Source organism: Sinocyclocheilus rhinocerous, unplaced genomic scaffold (genome assembly GCF_001515625.1).
Source record: "Sinocyclocheilus rhinocerous isolate Xijiao unplaced genomic scaffold, SAMN03320098_v1.1 scaffold475, whole genome shotgun sequence".
NCBI classification, from domain to species: Eukaryota; Metazoa; Chordata; class Actinopteri; order Cypriniformes; family Cyprinidae; genus Sinocyclocheilus; species Sinocyclocheilus rhinocerous.
In genome coordinates, this window is record NW_015646677.1 from 413,291 (window position 1) to 425,990 (window position 12,700).

General features: G+C 36.2%; 2 protein-coding genes across 6 annotated transcripts in view; one reads left to right on the top strand and one right to left on the bottom strand.

Moving 5' to 3' along the window:
• Window positions 1–7,642, bottom strand: part of LOC107707948 (tRNA-splicing ligase RtcB homolog) — a 9,006-nt gene extending 1,364 nt beyond the window's left edge. The window contains exons 1-10 of the mRNA XM_016512070.1: window positions 7,506–7,642; window positions 7,183–7,261; window positions 5,894–5,961; window positions 5,722–5,821; window positions 5,525–5,653; window positions 5,372–5,405; window positions 3,796–3,952; window positions 3,553–3,712; window positions 2,209–2,384; window positions 1,308–1,496 (exon numbers count right to left, since the gene is read on the bottom strand). Coding sequence (XP_016367556.1) covers window positions 1,308–1,496; window positions 2,209–2,384; window positions 3,553–3,712; window positions 3,796–3,952; window positions 5,372–5,405; window positions 5,525–5,653; window positions 5,722–5,821; window positions 5,894–5,961; window positions 7,183–7,261; window positions 7,506–7,598 — 1,185 coding nt within the window. The 5' untranslated portion in view covers window positions 7,599–7,642. The remainder of the gene's footprint in view (window positions 1–1,307; window positions 1,497–2,208; window positions 2,385–3,552; window positions 3,713–3,795; window positions 3,953–5,371; window positions 5,406–5,524; window positions 5,654–5,721; window positions 5,822–5,893; window positions 5,962–7,182; window positions 7,262–7,505) is intronic.
• A 442-nt stretch (window positions 7,643–8,084) lies between these two features.
• The window catches only part of LOC107707973 (F-box only protein 7-like), an 11,129-nt gene continuing 6,513 nt past the window's right edge, over window positions 8,085–12,700 (top strand). For 2 of the 5 annotated variants that reach the window (XM_016512099.1, XM_016512100.1), the window contains exons 1-3: window positions 8,252–8,511; window positions 9,795–9,975; window positions 11,211–11,447. In XM_016512099.1, coding sequence (XP_016367585.1) covers window positions 8,327–8,511; window positions 9,795–9,975; window positions 11,211–11,447 — 603 coding nt within the window. In that variant the 5' untranslated portion in view covers window positions 8,252–8,326. Of the gene's footprint in view, window positions 8,133–8,250; window positions 8,512–9,794; window positions 9,976–11,210; window positions 11,448–12,700 lie in introns of those variants that run through there. The other 3 variants (XM_016512102.1, XM_016512103.1, XM_016512101.1) reach the window with 3 other exon arrangements.

Genomic DNA, 12,700 nt, shown 5'->3' on the forward strand with positions numbered 1-12,700 from the left:
GGTCCACTGGTTAGGTTTTGCCGTCCCATAGTGCAGTCACATTACTTTTTTGATGCGCATGGAGGAATTTACTTGGCAAATGCGTTTCCATCTACTTTTATTCGCATTAACCCTTTTTCGCACAAGTTAAAAACCACCTCAAGTGAGCGTAAAAACATTTTTGCGAATTAAGGGATTTTTATTCGAAATTTGCCGTTTCCATCAAAATGCGCATAAAAGCAGGGTGATGGAAACATAGCTAATGAGATTAACTCTGGAGCGCGTGCATCTGAAAGTGTGAAGTGTGCGGAACGTGGAGTTTGATTCACTTCTCGCGAGAGTCGGCGCAATTCACTTTTCTGCTGATAATTTAAGAGATTTGTCATTATTAAAAATAAACTTAAATGCACTTACAAGGCAGGAATAAACACTTCTGCTGCAGTAAAAGTTTGAGAAGGCAGCAGAAAGAAAATGTGACTATGCAAAGGAATCAACTGAATTAATTATATATATAGTTTCACACAGAGCTCAAAAGGAAAACATTAGTTTAGTCATTTTAAAAATTGGATATATTAAAGCTTATCTATATGTATCTATATTTAATATAATTTAAATGCAAAGCTTAAAATCAATTGCCACTTAATATAATAATTATATGAATTTATTATATGAATTATAAACCATTATAATTATTAATATAAGGGTCAAAGACGTTAAGATGTTCGCATCAAAAGAAATTATTTTATGTCCATAGAAAGCACATTAAATGTAAGTAAAGTGTCTACTGGTCAACTGTAAGAGAAAACCACATCGAAAGGAAAGTCATTTCCAAACTTTCAGAATAACATGCATTAATCGTTCACAAGAAATCCTGTGGCCTGTAGCACGGAGCGAGATGAGTTTCAGAGTAGGTTTAGAGTTGACAAAACCAAACAGGATCAGCGGGCTCACAAAATTCGATATAAGTATTAATCTTCATAGGCCTAAATATTAAATTACCTGCGCCTCAGAGCGAGCAGACGAAACAAAATAAATGCGGTCATTGCGTTCGGAGGCGGATGCTGCTGTTTGGGAACGCGATTGGTCCAGTTTGGGTTTGCGATCTCTAAACCAGAATAAAACCTGTTCCGGAGCAGAGTTTGCTGACGAAGAGCTGACAAAACCCGCTCCAAACCAACCCATCTTCTTGAGCCCAAAAACTCAAGAGTCTGCTCAAACTAAACGCGAACTTGCCTGGGTAAAAACCAAAACCGGCTTCGTGCTACAGGCCACTGGAACAAGAATTAAAGTAAACAGAGTTACATTTGATTTGGTGCAAATGAAGTCACCTGATAGTCGACAGGTATGAGTGGATGGTGAGGCGGGAACGCTCGCGTCGATCCCTTCCGGTGCACGAGAAGCGTCTTCTGTTTGCCCTCCAGCATGTGCTCTTCCACCTTGGCGATGTTGTGCGAGACGTCGTAGATGATGTGCATGTCCAGATCGTCTGGTGTGGTGTTGAAGACTTTGGAGAAGGCCTGCAGTGAAGGTCAGTGCGAACGCGTTCAGCGGCAAAACTCTCATGGGATGTTATCATGCTGTTCTTGCAGTTTGTGTAGAGTACAAAGTATGCACATGTTCTGCATGCTTAAAACATCTAGGGCTGCTCGACTATATTTATATGTGACCCTGGAGCACAAAAGCAGTCTTAAGTCGCTGGGGTATATTTGTAGCAATAGCCAACAATACATTGTACGAGTCAAAATTATAGATTTTTCTTTTATGCCAAAAATCATTAGGACATTAAGTAAATATCATGTTCCATGAAGATATTTTGTAAATTTCCTACCGTAAATATATAAAAACTTAATTTTTGATTAGTAATATATGCATTGCTAAGAACTTCATTTGAACAACTTTAAAGATGATTTTCTCAATATTTAGATTTTTTTGCACCCTCAGATTCCAGATATTCAAATAGTTGTATCTCGGCCAAATATTATCCTATCCTAACAAACCATACATCAATGGAAAGCTCATTTATTCAGCTTTCATATCATCAATGGAAAGCTTATTTATTCAGCTTTCAGATGATGTATAAATCTCAATTTCGAAAAATGTACCCTTATGACTGGTTTTGTGCTCCAGGGTCACAAATGTACTGTCATTTTTCCATGCACACTAAGCACTGTACACCACAGGACTGGTAAGTGATATTTTATTGTATTCCCTGTGAGTGTGAGAATTCACCTGGCGGGTGAGAAAGGTCATGGAGGAGCGGTTGACCCAGGCGTAGTTGCCGGCGGCCGCCATGCCCTTCAGATAGTCCTGACCCTCAGGAGACGTGATGCGAGCGCAGGCCAGCTGACGGTCGTTCACCGTGATCTTATCCCGCTTCATCGCCTTCTCCATCGCAACCAAAGCATCTGAACGCCAGAGTGAGGAATGTCAAGCAGGGCTATTATAGTTAACTAAACGGAGTGTCTATTTACACTAGCTCCACCTACAAACGTGTGATAGGGATGGTCAACACTATAAAAAAAAGTTCGAATCCGCCTTTTACCAAATTTTTTTTCTCCCTTTTCAAATCTCATATCGCATCGGAAAGGCATTTATTTTCAATAAAAATGAAGGAAATAATCAAAAAGTTGAAAATAAAGTATCAGGTAGGTGTAGTGAGGGCTTTGTCCCAATAAGGTGACATCCATTTAATAATTTGAATTAAAATTATCATTCACACTCAATACGTTATTACTGCATACTGTTTTATAATGTACTATAATACTGAGGTGCAGATAATAGCCACTATTTGCAGTAAGTAGTGTAAATAGCAGAAAATCCTGCTATTTTAACAGTGTAAATAGAATCTATCGCTATCTGCACTTAGTGTAAATAGCATATTGTTAAAAATACTGCTATTTTCACTTAGTGTAAATAGCCGCTGCCGTTAACAAACCATAAAAATATTGTTACTTGAAATAAAATTGAACTGAAGTAAAATATTTTAAAATGAATAATGTAATTAAAATAATAGACTAAAAAAATTACAAAAACTATTTACAAATTTTGCTAAGAAAAATAAACACATCAAAATGACAAACTTTAACTTTTAACAAAAAAAAAAAAAGTTGAGTCCTTTACTGAAATAAAATATTTTTGATTTTTTTTTTTTTAAAGTCAAACTTTAATATAATTAACTAAAACTAAGACTTAATCATCCTTAACTGAAATATATATATAAAATTTAATTAACTAAATAAACTAAAATTGAAACAAATTAAGACATTTAAAAAAAAACTAATAAAAATGACAAAAAACACAACAAAATGTCTAAAACTTTAACTATAGTTAATTAAAACCATAAAATTGTTGCTTGACAAAAATAATCCTTAACTGAAATAAAATTGAATAACAATTAACAAAAAATTTAAATGAACAAACATAAAATAAACTAAAAATAATAAATTAACACTTAAAAAAATTCTAAAAAACTATATAGACATTTTCAAAAAAACTAATTCAAATGAAAAAATGTTAATAAAAATGAAACCTCTAATAGTATCTGGATATTAAAGTAAGACCTGTGCCGCTCACCTGTGGCCACCTGGTGGCCGAGGCCTCGACTGCCGCTGTGGATCATCACACAGATCTGTCCCTTGTGGTCGATGCCCATCTTCTTCGCAGCGTAATCGTTGTAGATCTCATCCACCACCTGAATCTCGGCGTAGTGGTTTCCTGCACCCAGCGTCCCCAACTACACAACAGCAGGAGAACATGACATGAGATCGGAGAGAATTTGCTGGGCTTTGTGTTGTGTTGTCTTGTAAATGCGTGCACCTGTGGCAGTCCTCTCTTCTTGGCTTTGGACGAGACTTTGTTGGGATCGGCCTGCAGCATCCGGCCGTATTCCTCACAGTGCTCTTTATCCTCGGCCCAGGCATATCCTTCCCTCAGAGACCAGTCCACACCCATCTCCAGAGCTTCCTCCAGATCTCTGCACACACACACACACACAGCGCTCGTGAAAACACAAAAACAAAGTGCATAAAATTAATGACGATAAAAGAACAAAAGCCAATTCATAATATGAGTAAAACTATAATTGTATTATCTCTCTCAGACTCAGGACTGTAAAACTACCTTTTGTACACAGTTTAATTGTATTTTTGTTTGAAGACTACATTGTTACAGTTGACAAAAATTTAATGACTTTTCGTCGACTAAAACTATGAAAGACATTAAGCATTTTCGTCTCAAGATAAAGACTAAGACTAAATCAAAAATGCCTGTCAAAATGAACACTGATTACAATTTAATATTTTCAGTTTGCTATTTTCCAGTTAAATAATTTTAGTGCTTCAACTTAATTTCATCATCACAGTATTATTTATACTGTATTAATTTGAATTCGCTTTTATTTTTGTATTTTCAGTTTTCATTTGAATCAAGTTCTAATTTGAAATTAATGTAATTAATTGTGTGTGCTTTTGCCATTTGTATTGTTTTTATTACTATTAAGGTTTAATTTATTTTTATTTCTGTTCTAGTGTTTTAACTTACTGAACTTATTTAAGTTTATTGCCAAGGCAACAAGTATTATTTATTTACTATTATAGTGTATTCATATTTTGAATTGGCTTTCTTATATATTCAGTTTATTTAATTGGTTTAATTAACATTAATTTAATGTAGTGCTGTCAAACGATTAATCGCATCCAAAATAAAAGTTTTGTTTACATAATATGTGTGTGTTCTGTGTATATTTATTATGTATATATAAATACAAACACATGCATGTATATATTTAAGAAAACTGTTATGTTTATATATTAAATATAAATATATAAATGTATATGCATGTAAATACTTCCAAAATATACACTGTATGTGTGTGTATATAAATACATAATAAATATGCACAGTACACATACATATATTATGTAAACAAAAACTTATTTTGGATGCTATTAATCGTTTGACGGCACTAATTTTATATGCTTTTTTTTTTTCTTCAGAGTACCGTTCAGGTTTCATTTAATTTTATTTCAGTTTTAGTTTTTTCCAGTTAGTAATTTTAGTTGCATCATTATTCAAATATTCACAAAACATATTTCATGCATTAAAATCTTTTAGTAATAAATATAGGCTCCATTGGTATTTATGATGTTCAGTTATATTAGTGCATATAACGGTTAAGTTAAGCATTTTATTTTTTTCGCAATAAACAATTAAATCACTGTTGCCAAGTTCAGAGCAAAAACATAAATTGAGGTAGAAAAAGACTGCAAAATGAAGAAGTGCTATTCTTTTTGTATTCTATGTATTTATTTTCTTTTTATTTATTATACAATTAACAAAAAGCAAAAAAAGGCCTCTGACACTGTAAATGGTATGGTTGTGCGGTATTGTTTACTTTGCTCCCATGGGAATGACGCCCTTGGATCCGACTCCGACGGGAATGATAAGTCACTGCATAAAAGCATCTGCTAAATGACTATATGTGACCCTGGAGCACTAAAGCAGTCTTAAGTCGCTGGGGTATATTTGTAGCAATAGCCAACAATACATTCGACTCCGACGGGAATGTGGTCAAACATGGACTGCGCCAGCTGCTCTTTCACCGGCTGCACGTCGCCCTCGTCCAGGTTAGTCCTCAGCAGACGGACGCCACAGTTAATGTCAAACCCCACGCCACCTGCAGACGAGACGAACCGTGAGCCGCCACATCGTTAACGTGAATCTGAACGCGGCTCGATTACGCACCGGGAGACACCACGGCCTCTGGGTCGTCCATGTCAAACGCAGCCATGTTTCCGATAGCAAAACCATATCCGGAGTGAACGTCAGGTAAACCGATGGACCGCTGAGAATGAGAAACAGGATAAAGCAACATGATGCGTTTCCTGTCACCATAAATCTTGATCGTTTAACTCACATGTACGATTCCTGGCAGGGCAGCGACGTTTCCAATTTGCTTCATAGCAGGCAAGAAACCACCAAACCCTGTGAAATAACGCAATAAGCCCCGTGAAGCCGTGGTTTACAGTTAATTTATTACAGCTAAGGGGCGTTGTTAGGCACGACATGAAGCTGTTATAAATTCACTGTAAACCACGGCTTCACGGGGCTTATTGCTTTTATAAAACGGTTATTCACATATACGTAGTAAGTTTTCACAAAATAAAACAGAGCAAATAAAGTGTAATGATATTAATAAAAACAGTATTCTTCCACCAAACAATGTAGCTCCTCAGAAACAGTTGTGGTTGCAACAAAGTGGTTGCCGAGCAACACACAGAAGTAAACAAAGGTGTGTGTTTGTAGAGTAATTTACATCAGCTTTGAACGCGGCTCAGCCAATCAGAATCAAGCACCGGAACTCTCCGCTTTATAAGTGGTATTTTTCACTAACATTGTCTCACATTTTATATGTAATTTAAACAGTTACCATTTCAATCAGCTCAATGTGATGAGTTTATTAAAAAATAAAATATAGGCTGCACTGGTAAATATGTTAATCATATAATAATTAAATATTAAGCTTAAAAAAAATTAATAGCAAGTCATTTATTTTAAATATTACTGTTTAGGTTTCGTTTAATTTTATTTTATTTATTTCCCATTCGTAATTTTAGTTCAACCTAAACTTAACATTCAAAAAAATAAATGCACAATAGACTTTTTTACAATTACAGAAAATGCATTTGTAATCTATATCCAGATGGAAACGCTCTAATGTTTCTGAGCAATTTTAAAGGACACTTCTTTGGTTTTCTTTGTAAAAATGAACTGCATCCTAGTCTTAAATTCATCATTTGTTTTACTTCGTTCAAATGAATATGGCTTTTCTGAAAGGAAAATATTTATTACTGATCTGTTTTTGCTATTAGGACATTGTTATACTCATCAAACTAAATGGAGTAACTTAAACCCAATTTTGCTCATTTTCAAACGGCCTTTAAAGCTTATTTAGAATCTATAAAGTCTTTAAAAAATCGTAAAGCCCAAAGAACTGTCTCTGCTAAATTAATTTAAAATATGCCCTTTTATTTTTATTTTCTAAACATTTCTTAAACATCTTTAAGTATTTCTCAATCATTTCTAAGCCATGAACCAAACCAACCTTATGTTTTAATTTAACTATATATACATATACTGTTGCTGCCAAAGTGTTTGTATAGATTATTTAATAAAAATCAAATCAAAAGTGTGCTGTAACTTCACCTCCACCACGACAGGCGTTTCTCAGCTCCTCAAACATGAGTTTCTCCAGAGGATCATTCACATAGAAAACACCCTCCACCTGAAGACCAAAGCATTATTCAGCACTTCATTCAGTTTAAACTACATTTAATATTACAACCACAATAACCTGATGTACGAACACATTACAGCTGAATAAAACAGCCAACGTTAATAATCAGCACAGAGACCCCGCAATAAAATACTGTACAACTAATGTTGTAATGTAGTGATTGGATATTTGGGTTTATTCATGTTTATATATGCGACAGTGAACACGTTTGCGGTTCTGACGGCTGATTTACCTGCATGTTCGGCACGAAGCCCTTCTTGATCCGCCAGCAGTTTTTGTGGATTTTATCCAGATACTGAAGCTCATCGTTATAAGTGCGATTCATTTTAAAATAGAAATAATAGACGCACTTTTGACAGCAAACTATATTCTCAGACTTTTCCGGATATTCCTTCTTCTTCTCTAGTTTTATATGGACTGCCGCGGGTTTGCTCGGGATCTTCAGCGCCACCTGCTGCTCGCAAACAGATGAGCAAAAATTACATCAGAAGAGTGCGCTGTCGTCAGAGAGTTATTATGGAAGCCCGTTTCCGCCACTGAATAAAAAAAAAAAAAAAGGAAATTGCGACTTTTTATCTCACAATTCTGACTTTTTTGGCGTTGAAATTTATGTAATTTTCTTCCTTTCTTTTTTTTTTCTTCCCTTTTCTTTTTTCTCTGCCAGCTAATGTTAATTTGATCATATGAATATGTAATACCTCTTGTTCTTGTGGCATTGAATTAATAAACCATTAATAATAATAATAATAAACTTAATGACGTAATTGCGGGACTTTTATTTTGAAAATCTCGCTCAGCTGTTTTGTTCGGCCGCGGACTTTTCTGGCTTCACTGCGCTACTTTGACGTGTGTGTGAAAGGTATGTTTATTTTTGTTCTGTTTTAATTAAATGTAAACACATTCAGCAGAGGCTTTTACTGTTTAATTTGCAGTGGCCTAATAACACTGGACTAAATGCAGTAACTGACGCTGAAATACTGCTTTATAGCTCGGCTGTTAAGTAAAGGTTAATTATTATCAAAGATGATGTTTGCTGAGTTTCAGTGACGTCACATGATGCTCCGACAGCGAAATGAAAGTGAATGTGAGCGCGGATCTGCTTTGCTTCAGTGCAGAATGAAGCTCAGGGTGAGAATCAACAAACAGAGCAGCAGACTGGAGCTGGACGGACCAGAACCGACGCTGTCCGAGCTCAGAGCCCGGGTCAGAGACGCCCTGCTGCCTCGGTGCGGACTGGGGTGAGTTTGAGATGCTTCTCTTGGTTGTATGTGTTAGGTTTGGGGTTTCTAATCAGGTATGGATTAACATTAGTTGTGTTCTGATGATTTACAGCCCATGTTGTGTTTTGAACAGTGTTGGGGGTAATGCGTTAAGTAACGAAAGTTACGTAATCAGATTACTTTTTTCAAGTAACTAGTAAAGTAACGCATTATTTTTTAATTTGGAAGGAAATATCTGAGTTACTTTTTCAAATAAGTAACGGCAGTTACTTTGTTTCCCATGTATTGAGTGACAGCTCTGGTGTTGCCATGGTGACAGAAATCAGGAGTAAGTGCAGAGACATCTTACTGTAGTTCTAGACTAGTCAACATGCATTGATTTCACATGCACAAAAACAGATTGAGTATTCCTCAAAATGAATAAAAACCATCAAATGCGAACTCTCAAGATATTATACAAACCTGCAATAATTAATAATGTTAAATAAGACAAATATAATTTGTTTAATCCCATTTTATTAACCAGTGTCTTTGCTACTGACATTCGATGATCCACTTCAACCATACTAATGAGCAAAAATGATACATTTGTGTTTTATTTTTTGTTGAACACTATTGAACTTTCTTCTCCTGCGTCATATTCTTCATGAGATTTGTTTGAGCGGCGCCCTCTATTGTACAGACGTGAATTTACATTTCCTGCAGCCTGAGGCGCATTCATTTCACTTTTGGGGTGAAAGGGCTTTTGCATTTGTAAAAGAACAACTTTTTATATTAAAAACAAACAAGCAAGCTCTGCCCAGATTTAAAAAGTAACTCAAAAGTAACGTAACGCATTACTTTAGTAACTTAATTAGTTACTTTTAACGCAATATTATAATGCATTACTTTTAAAGGGGTCATATGATGCGATTTCATTTTTTCCTTTCTCTTTAGAGTGTTACAAGCTCTTGGTGCATAAAGAAGATCTGTAAAGTTGCAAAGACTAAAGTCTCAAATCCAAAGAGATATTCTTTATAAAAGTTAAGAGTTAGCCACACCCCCCTAAAACGGCTCGTTCTAACACGCCCCCACATATCTACCTTCTTTTTAGCAGCATCATATGACCCCTTTAAAGTAACTCCCCCCCCCCACACTGGTTTTGAATGCATGTGAGTGATGCTGGTTATCATAATATCTGGTATTATTAGCTGGATTTTCGATATGGGTTTGAGTCGATCTGTACAGTCATGTTGCTCACACTTTCACTTCCGTCCATCTGAAGCAGCTCTCATGTGCTGCCTCTGTCTCTCTCTGCACAGGGCTGATGTGGAGTTCAGTCTGTCTCTGAACGGAAAGGAGGTTCTGTTGGACACGGGACAGACGCTCTCCTCGTGTGGGGTTGTTTCTGGTGATATGATCACTGTGATTTTGCCTGAGCAAATACAAACTGCCCCAGAAACCCCGAGCGGAGCAGGAGGCGCAGCCGCATCCAGTGAGGAGGTGAGCTCAGACCCAGAAACATACCTCACGAAGCAATTTTTAATTCATGTGTTAATTTAAACAGTAGACCACTATTGTGCAGCACTTTTTTTGCCAAAAAATCAAGTCAAATAAGCTTTACTGTCATTTCGCTGTGTGTAGTGACATACAAAGAAATGAAATGTTGTTCCTCACATAGGACGTTAATACGTAATATACACAAAATAAAAGGAATTGCTCAGTTTTCAGTTGATTCAGTGTTATTTTAGTATCGAGATCCTATTATAGATTTTATTCATATTTTGAATTAGTTTTTATTATTTTCCTCTTTGTTTTTTTTAAACGTGTTCAAATTAAGTTAATTTTAGTTTCAGTTAAAGTTATTTTAGTACATCAAATGAAACTAGCTAAATTAAAAGAAGTTTAAGGTTTTATTTTTATTTCAGTTAATGTTTATTTTATTTAAAGTAGCATTTTAAATGGGTTTAGTTTTAGTTAACTATAATAACCCTGATTTGATGCAATTGTATGATAAATCATAAAACACAGAATCCAGAAAATTAAAACCGACAACACAGAATTTCTCACAAATAAATAAATAAGATTCATAGGGCACTATTATTGTTAAAATTATTATGAATTATTAAATTGTTAAAGTTTTATCATTTATTTGATTACCGTTGTTTTTGTAAATCATAAAACACAGAATCCATATAAATATAAGCAGACAAAACTTAATTTCTGAAAACATAAAACCCATTTAATAGGGCACTATTATTGTTTATAGTTTAATAAATTATTCAATTGTTTTATGAGTTTAATTAATTATACATACTTTTTGTTAATAAATGTGTATTAAATTACAAAAAAATTCATTTTATATTTCACTGTTATTGTTAAAATGTATAATGTTAATATATTAATAAATTGGTAAAGTTTTATGAATTCAATTGAATGCATAATTTTTGATCATTTAAATGTAATTAAAAAATTAAATAAGTAATCACAGAATTTGTGGAAAAAACGAAACAGATTTCACACGGCCCTAAAACTGTACTGCTAGCATTATTTTATAAACAACAAGAACCAAAGAAAAGAAACTGAAATGACAAAGAACCTGATGCCGTGAGTCAGCATGTTTGTGTGTGTGTGTGTGAGAGAGAGAGAGAGTGTGTGTGTGTGAGTCCTCAAAGCAGCCTGTGTGTGTGTGTGTGTTTGAGTCCTCAGAGCAGCCTGTGTCTGTGTGTGTGTCTCAGGCTGAAGCCAGCGGTGGCGGTGGATCGGACAGCAGCAGTGTGAGGGATTCTGGGATGGAGGAGTGGATGGAGGATGAGGAGGGTGTGTCTCCGCCACTGCTGTGCTGTGAGACGGAGGATGGAGTGATTCCTCACGCGCTGGAGCGACTGCTGGACTCGTCGAGCTGCAGAAACCCGTCTGACTGTCTGATGCTGACGGTGCATCTGCTGCTGCTGGAGACCGGCTTCCTGCCGCAGGTCATGACCTCTGCTGACCCCTCACATGCTCTCTGAACCCCAGCAGATTCAGTTAGAGTGAATGAGAGTAATCAACAGAATCAAACAAATCTGAATTAGGGATGTGCATTTTTAGACATTTTCATAATCATAATAGAGATTTTCAGTAAAATTAACAACCAAATAATTGATGAATCATTAACGTAAATACATATAGATATTTAAAATTCTTAACAAATTTTTGACTGCAATGTAAATATGGATTTTACAGAAATATATAACCTAGTAAACATCTGTAACTGTAGTTTCACCCATTTATAAATTTATAGAAGAGCATGCAATGTTTGGTATTATCAGTGTTATAAGGGCCTTTCGCACCGCGGGAACCTTTTCATAGTACCAGAACTAATTGTGGAACTACCCACTTTTTGGCGTTTTCGCACCGCCGGAACTGGGTGCGATTTTAGTACCGGACTGCCTTTTTCGAGAACCAAATTAGCTCCTACTCCGGAGCAGGGTCTAACCAGCACAACTGGTACTAATCGCGACGCAAGTAGACATTGATTGGCCAAACGCGTATGAAAACGCCCTCACCCGCCATGATTTAAAACGCCGTGTAAACATACTGTAAGCATTGTGTCAACTTATTTCGCAAGTATGGAGAACAGCGATAGATGGACGGCCGCTGAAGTGCAGGCACTTGTAGCACTGTCAGTTGTCGTTGGAGATTCTTAGTCCTCCTTTCCGTTCTTTCAATCGCTTTACGTATACGTCGACTTTCCATGTCCATTATTGTGAAACCCGCAAGACACAACAACAACAACACAGCTCCGATCACAGCGTCCTCCTGTTGTTAATGTTGTTCTTTGTTTCTGTTGTTGAACGCCGCGCACAAATGACGACGCTGTCGACCGGCTTACGTCACTGCTTAGTACACACTCTCGATGCGAATGCAACCCTTTAAATAGTACTGGGAAATAGTTCGCGCAAAATCGTCCCAGTACTTTAGTACTGTACATTTAGTTCTGGAACTAAAGCGGTGCGAAAGGCCCTATAGTGTATATAGTCTCGCGTAGCCAGACCTTCAGCCGTCAGTCTGGAATCCATGGCAGCTTTCATTGGCCAAGGCCCGCCCATGAGGCCGTTTGACCGACATGTCAAACAACCAATCACAGTTCGTTTCGTTCATCGTCACGTTTCGGGGCGTGGAAATGTCGCCACAATAACAGTCCGGTGTGTAAAACTCTCAGACGTATTTTAAAGATTCTATGCCG